Raw genomic sequence first — 7,927 nt, forward strand, 5'->3', positions numbered from 1 at the left:
TTTGGCGTGATTATAGAACGGCTAGGCAAGGCCTCCTTAGGGCGACCAACTCTCTAGGCCGAGGATTTATGAGGCCCAAGAGCCCAATTAAGCTAGCAGTAGGGTTTTAGACCACTCCACTATAAAAGAGGAGGTCACCCATTGTAAATGGGATCCATTCATTATTACATGATTTTACTATTTTTCCTTTCTAGGTTTGCTAGGGTTTGGTATCATGGTCTCTATTCCATATCCTTCCTAGATCTAGAACATACTTCATTTTCCCTTAAATTTTTTTGAAGTGACTTGCGCTAAGCGCTGGAGCTATATCTACTATGGTTATGAACTTTAAGGCTCCAACATCTATTAGGTAAGAATTTGAAGTTTTTTGACAAGCTATCCTATGTTTCTTTATCTAGAATAAAAATATTTGTGACTAACTTAACATTTTAATTTTCTAAAGATACACTAGACTTCAACTTAGTCTTCTAAAAGTTACAATAACAAATTAGTCACATATAAAAATGTTCATTCTTAGTAACATCAAATTCTTGCAACTCTTGCCTAAACCACAAAATGTAGTATGGAGGTCTAGTGATTCAGGTGCCATTTTGCTTACCAACTTATATTATAAACAGTCTTAGGACCTATAATAATAACAACAATAGAAACAACAATAATAAGTTACAGATATAGATCATTAGATACTTTTTTCCCTCCTGTAAAGCCTTGATGTACAGTAGCTAATCCCAGATTAATCCTCCTTGACATTTACACTTTCAGGTTTAACAGGTTCTGGTGTTGCTGGTTCAGCATTTGCCTCAGCCTGCTATAAAATTGAGAGATTTGTACTTAGTTTATATTTATTCATGGAAGCTTTATCAGATGAAACAATCAACACCAAATTAAGCCAATTCAAACATTATTCACTCATGCATGATGAAGACGCCTCAAAAAAGAATCTATCATCGAGTAATACATGGACTAGTGAAGCAGCAACTACAAACAAGGACAACTGATAGGTCACGCTACCCAATGAAAATTTTTAGTATCTGCACCCTCCCATAATAAATATTCTTAATATTACAGACCTTACACCTTTCTTCTATTTTTCACTCAACAAAATTTTCAAAATGAGAAAATAATCATACATGTCAGGTTCTGTAACTTTAATGGAAGACGTTCATACTCGGAGGACTATATTTTTTCCACAACCTGGTTTTTAAAGTATTACTTCTTGACACAACAGAGTCCATCTTAAAGAAAGATAAAATAAAAGATAACGAACAACGTTCTTCTCAATTGGGAGTTGCATGTAACTATAAACAACATAAACCCTTTCAGTTAATCCTAATATAATGCTGCAAAAGAGGCATTTGAATAATACTGTAATTATTCCCGAGATGATAATGTCTTTATAGATAACCAGCCACAATAACCATGTATCAGGCAACAATGAAGCAGAATAGACTCAAAGTTCCCTTATTGATTTCACCAATTTACTTCATTATACATTAAAACAGCTTAAGCAATATCAGATAAATAGAAGTGTCAGAATTAAAATTGAAAACAAAACCACCCAGTATTCTTTTATCATTAATTCTTTTTTCCATTCAACTAAAAAAATTCTGAAAGAGAGCATGGTATCGATCTGACATACACTCCAGGAATTTCACATCAACTACTATTCACTTATTAGGATTAGGTTTTCTTCTTTTCCAAATTATAGACAATGTTAAATTTTTTTAAATCTGAGCCATCATCACCTACACTTGGAACAGGCACAGAATGGTAAAGACATCAAAATTGAGATTTATAGAAGTAGCATTATTAACTCCTCTCATGTAAATTGCTACAAAATGATGATATACGCAAATGCCACTAAAAAAGCAAATTGAAGTAAATGAGCTATAGATAGAAGAATACAAAATATTATGTTGCTCAAATGTTATTCCAGAACATTATGTGTCCAATAAAGACTTCAACAAAGAGATACTGAAAGGATTAGTCCTAGTGGTCAGTTTAATACAGCCTGAGACTTGTTAAAACCGTTCATGATAGACTAGTAATGATCATCTCATATCCTATTTGATTTAAATTTCACTATTGACATGAATGGTACTCAGATCAGTTGACTAAGGTGGGGACATGAACAACTTTGGAGGCACTGTCTTGTCAGTTTCGCAAATTGGGAGTTTTTTGTTTTTTTCCAAAAGCAAAATGTTAAATAGATAAGGCACAATCTTGAAAAAGATTATAAAGTACAAAGACCCAACAAGCTACATGAACCAAACCCACAACCACGAAAGATAAAACGCCTTAAGAACCGAAAGGCCCGAAAAAAAAAAACCAAAGATCGCTAAACTCAGCCAACAATCCCAAATCCCGCAACCCAAAACCAAACGAACACCTGCAACTCTGCCTCTTTTCACTTCTGGTGCACATCTTTTCAACAATGGGATCCAGATGGTTTTTGGCTTCAGCTATTACAAGTGGCTTCCATCCATATTCTGGTGGTGGTGGATAAGCTAACGAAGTATGTTCATTTCATAGCTTTAGCTCCCCTTATACAGCCACTTCCTGAATATGAAAATTCATGAGAACCATTGGATAGAATTCAGGAACAACTTCCTCAGTTCCACCTTGAAGACAATGTGAACTTGAAGGATGGAGAGATGTTACGGGCCCAATTGCAAAGGCCATGATTACTAAGGTTTGCGTAAGGAGGAAGAGCTGTGATGCATTGAATTGAATCAACACAGGGAGGGGAGCCTGACTGTCTGCTGAGCTGGCAGCAGGGAGAGTTGGTTGTGAATGAGAGAAAGAGGGTGTATGAATGTGGGAAAGGGGGAGGTAGGCTAGAACAGGGAAAGAATTGAGAGAGAATAGGCACTCTTTAAATAGCCTACTGCTGTTTCCTTTTTCTTTTGTAATTGTTTCAATTCCAGGATCTGCTGTATTTCCAGGATCCTTAATCATACAAAACAGCATATTTTTTCTTTTCTCCTAATTCACTTTTCATTGTAATTACCGGTACTTAACACAGTATCAAACCCTCATGATTTTGGAAGTGCAATAACAAAATCAATACTTAAATCCTCCCAAACCTGCTCAAGAACATCTAAAGGTAGCAACAACACAGCAGGAGACTTAGCTTGAAATTTTTGCCTTTCATAGATGATAGACATCATATCCTAGTGCAAATTCTTGAGCTCTGCTTTTCATCAATAGAGACTTTCGGCCAATCTCTTATAAGTTCTGTAATACTGATAAGAACAGAATTATATTATAGAAATAATGATACAACTCTGGTTGTTCGAGAGCCAGCCTCTCCTAATACTGGAATTCGAGAGTCCAGTCCCTCTCCTAAAACACACAACTTCTGAATGAAACAAATAAACAAACACAACCCCTATTTAATAACCACCCCTAGAGAGTTACAACCAGACACAACTAGCAAATAATAACTGACCCAATTTAAATAAAAACAACCCCTAACTGCTACTGCAGGCACTGTTCACACAGTGCCCTATCAATACCCCGCCCTAAAAGATCCACCTTGTCCCCAAGGTGGTAATCCGGAAAGTTTCTTGCACCCTGCCCACAGATTCGCAACTGTTCTTACACAAGGGAAGGCAAAGTCTGGTGGCTTTGCCGGAGGTCGTTTGGTGGTTGCCAAATGGCATGGAAGACAGCCCAAGGTGTTGGGATCACCGACAAAGAGGTCTGGTGGCTTAGCCGGCGGACGATTGACGGTCATTGTCTTGCAATGGAGTAAGTCCGGCGGTTTCCGCGGTGGCCTCCTCTCCACATCGAACTCTAAATCAGCATTTTGGGCCCAAGCGGTGAATTCCCCCTTTTGAAGGTCACACTCTTGGGTTCCTTCCATTGAAGAACCATTCTGGCACTGCCAGTAGGAAACGATTATAGTCGTTCCATCTTTCTCCCCCTTCTCTGTCAACATGCAAACTGTCACGGCGATCGATTGACTTTGTGACACCACCGTTGCAACCTCCTCTTCACTTCGTGACGCTTCCGCTGCGGTGTGTTCTGTTGCCGCTTCGAACCAGTCTTTCTGCATCACTTCTGTCTCAGACTTCTCCGGCAGAAGTGGCTTTTTCCTCGGATCTCGCTTGATCTCCATGCCGCTCCTGATCTTCCACTTCCTTACTTTAGCCAGCACCTTCATCGGCTGCGTTCGCTGGATTCCGAGATTCAGCCTAGAACTCGTTCTTGAAATCACACGTATGAAATTGTTTTGCCTCCATTCTTGATATTCCTTGTTTCTTCTCTCATCTTCCTTTATCTGACGTGCAATTTCCTCTCTCCAATCTGCGATCTCCCTTTTCATTTGTCTAAGAAGGTCAATTGATTCCAGTGACAATGAATGCCTCATGGAATCTTCTCTTTTCTTTCCAGCCTTACTTCCCCACTTGTATCTTGTTGTCTCCTTCTCCATTTCTTCTCAATTCAATTGCACCACAGCACCTGGATGGTGCTCTGATACCAAATTGATAAGAACAGAATTATATTATAGAAATAATGATACAACTCTGGTTGTTCGAGAGCCAGCCTCTCCTAATACTGGAATTCGAGAGTCCAGTCCCTCTCCTAAAACACACAACTTCTGAATGAAACAAATAAACAAACACAACCCCTATTTAATAACCACCCCTAGACAGTTACAACCAGACACAACTAGCAAATAATAACTGACCCAATTTAAATAAAAACAACCCCTAACTGCTACTGCAGGCACTGTTCACGAGCACTGTTCACACAGTGCCCTATCAAATACCCTCAATGACTAGACATCATATCCTAGTGCAAATTCTTGAGCTCTGCTTTTCATGCCACATCAATGGAGACTTTCGGCCAATCTCTTATAAGTTCTGTAATACCCTCAATGACCCCCCCCCCCCCCACCCCCAGTAGGAGTGCTATGGAACTCTTGAAGTATGACTGAAATCCAACTTCAATTATCCTAAATTTCCTATCTGTAATAGTAAATCAGAATTCCATGCTGTGAAGACAACCTCTAACTCTGAGATAATCCCCTGCAAGTATCCCGCTGGATCTCTTGTTGCATCATACTTGAATCTACCAATTTTGGTTTTGAAACCAGAACGTGCAACTCTGCCTCCTCAACACACCTGGATAGAGCATTAGCAGCCTTATTATGGGGACCTGGCTGGTAAATGACTTCAAAATCATACCCCCAACAATTTAGCAAGCCAACACTGCTGATTCGGGGTAGGTATCCTTTGTTCTAATAGCTGCTTTAAGCTCCTTTGATTAGAAAAAACTTTAAAATGCCTCCTCAAAAGATAAGGTCTACAATGCTCAATTTATAATGTTAATGCCACAAGTTCTTTGTGATAAGCTGACTTTGCTAAATACCTTCACAAAGAGCTTCACTAAAATAGGCCAAAGGTATGCCTTCTTGCATCAACACGGCCCGAGAACCTCTACCAGCAGCATCACATTCGATTACAAATTCTTTTGTAAAATCAGGCAATCTCAAAATCAGAGCCTTAGTGATAATTTGTTTCAGCCTTTCAAAGCTTCCTTTCCCCAATGAAATCGTCCTTTCTTTGTTCACTCGGTAATAGGTTTGACAATTTTGCCAGAATCTTTAATCACATGCTATGTTGTCAATCCCAGTTCCCATCTCGTCAGGGCCAGCCTCAACTGGGATAGTGGATCCTGGAAAGCGGGATAGCCAGGGTGGTGATTTTTTGTTTATATTTTGTATATTTTATACCATATTACTAAATCAATGATAAATACATGATAGACAGAGTAGAAGAGGGTCGAAGTGGGTGGTAGAACAGAGGAGGCACTTGCCGTAGAAAGGTGAGAGGTCCTATCGTGGTGGCCACCAGCCGGTTCTGGGTCGAAGAGAGGGATGGTGCGAATACAGAACAAAGGAGAAGAGTGTGGAAGTGGATAGAAGAGAGGGAAAGATCCAACAAAATCGAAGTGCTTGGGTTTTTTTCCATTGCGGAAACCCGGAATGGAAAAGTGGGGCCTTCACTATCCAAGCGGGATGGCCGGAATTTTAGCTGGGACAGTGAACTAGGCTGGGATGAGAAAATTTGTCCTAGGGCATGGCTGGGGTGGGATGGGAACCTGGGATCCCGTCGGGATTGATAACTTAGATCACATGGCCTAAATACTCCACTGCCTGTTGCCAAAATGGCATTTCTTCTATAACTGATATAGGCTATTCGTATGGTACTGTTGCCTTATCGAGGGAACGGTAATTAACGCATATCCTCCATGTATTATCTTTTTCCTAACCAATATTACTCAACAAGAATAGGCATTTGTGCACCTTGACTGTCATAACGCAAGCCTAGCATGTACTGGGGTTGGCTTCGGAGTTCCTAGTTCTCTTGCATTGCAATTCTGCTGGTAAAGGTTGGGCTTGATCCAAGGGAGGGATGGACTTCTTTAAGAGACATGCAAATATGTCTAGTATAGCGTTCGACATGCAGACAGAACAAAACGGCATATGTTCTTCTGTTCTACACTTCTACTAGCTTTGGTTCCACTCTTTCAAGTGGAATCAATTGTCCTATTCATCATTGTTTTAATAACACAGAAGTTGAACCACAGGTGAAAAAAACAACATCAGGCATTGACTTACTTTACTAACACCATTGGCTGATGGTTTGTATGGACAAGCCGGGGGAGCCCTCTCCGGTTTCCTGTACTCCCAGCCAAAGACCCGATAGATTTTCGCCTGGAATCGAAAAAGAGGACATGCTTATGAAAATGAAAATTCAACAATCATTGAAACATTATAAACTAGATTTAGGGGTAAAGCATGTTTTTCAGTCCCAGTCAAAATTCTCAATGTTCGATTTTACACACTAATAACCTAGATTTTAGTCACTAATTTGTAACTAGATAACTTTTGTGAAAAAATCGGCATCGCAATTTTTCATAATAAGAATAACTAAAGTAAATGAGGCGTTTTGAAAAATTAGGGATTGAAAATAACATAACGAAGGAATTGCAGTTACCATGAGAAAATCGAAGAGGAGAGGGAGGAGGTTGATGATCGGAACCAGGAAGAGGGGAAGCAAACAAGCCACGCAAACCTAGAAACATTCAATTTCGATCAATTAGAAGAAACGAAAGAAAACAATATGAAATTGATCGGAGAAGTGGCATGGAATGGGGAAAATCATAGCCAATAGTAATACCATGGTGGATTGAACAGTTGAGGAAACCTAGAAGTAGTGGTTGATTCAGTTGCGTTGGTAGCAGGCAGAGCAGAATGCAGATGAGAAAGCGAGACACAGTGCGGTATAGTAATAATTCACTAATTTCAATTCCACACCCACAACAATTTTTTGTTTCTTTGGTCTATACACACCCACAAAAATAAAACATATTGGCCTATACACCCACAACAAACTTGGCCCATTGATTATAGGGGATTAGATTTTGCACATCTTATTTTAAATTTAAATTTTAATAAAAAAACTCTTTATTTTTTTGAAAAATCATCACATTTGTTTTTTGAAAACAATCATCTCATTCTCAAGAAATGAGAGAAATGCGTTGATTTGAAGAAAAAAAATTCAATCACAATTCATGTGTTGAAATATATCCTTAATAAAATATGTTGGTAGCACTGTTTTATATTTTATGGTAGCCACCCCTTCACTTATCCTAACCATTTGCACAATGTGTAATTTATTTTCTATAATACTCTTAGATTTTGGGTTTTAGATTCTGAAACCTAATTTTGTTGTTTAGAGGTCTAGAATTTACTTTGCGGAAGCTTGGATTGGTTCATACATTTTGGAGACTAATTTTCGATGGTTTTTTTTTTTGAAACCGTTCTTTATGGTATGAAGAATGTGTTTTGGATTCTATATTCCAGAAGCTATGTATTACTGATCAAAATTTAGTTCTGGTAACCAGAATCCGC

General features: G+C 38.9%; 1 protein-coding gene across 2 annotated transcripts; it reads right to left on the reverse strand.

The window, feature by feature from the left end:
- Positions 1-459: 459 nt before the first annotated feature.
- On the reverse strand, positions 460-7,353 carry LOC130727293 (uncharacterized). Of its 2 annotated transcripts, none has more exons than XM_057578400.1 (4): positions 7,194-7,353; positions 7,011-7,088; positions 6,632-6,727; positions 460-805 (listed from the first exon to the last, which is right to left on the reverse strand). In XM_057578400.1, exons 1-4 carry the CDS (start codon positions 7,194-7,196, stop codon positions 734-736), a joined length of 249 nt encoding a protein of 82 aa, XP_057434383.1. In that variant the 5' UTR covers positions 7,197-7,353; the 3' UTR covers positions 460-733. The 2 variants fall into 2 exon arrangements, with proteins under 2 accessions (XP_057434383.1, XP_057434382.1); XM_057578399.1 differs by having other exon boundaries at positions 460-808; positions 7,194-7,352.
- Positions 7,354-7,927: the final 574 nt, after the last annotated feature.

This window comes from Lotus japonicus, unplaced genomic scaffold (assembly GCF_012489685.1).
Source record: "Lotus japonicus ecotype B-129 unplaced genomic scaffold, LjGifu_v1.2 AP026985.1".
NCBI lineage: Eukaryota > Viridiplantae > Streptophyta > Magnoliopsida > Fabales > Fabaceae > Lotus > Lotus japonicus.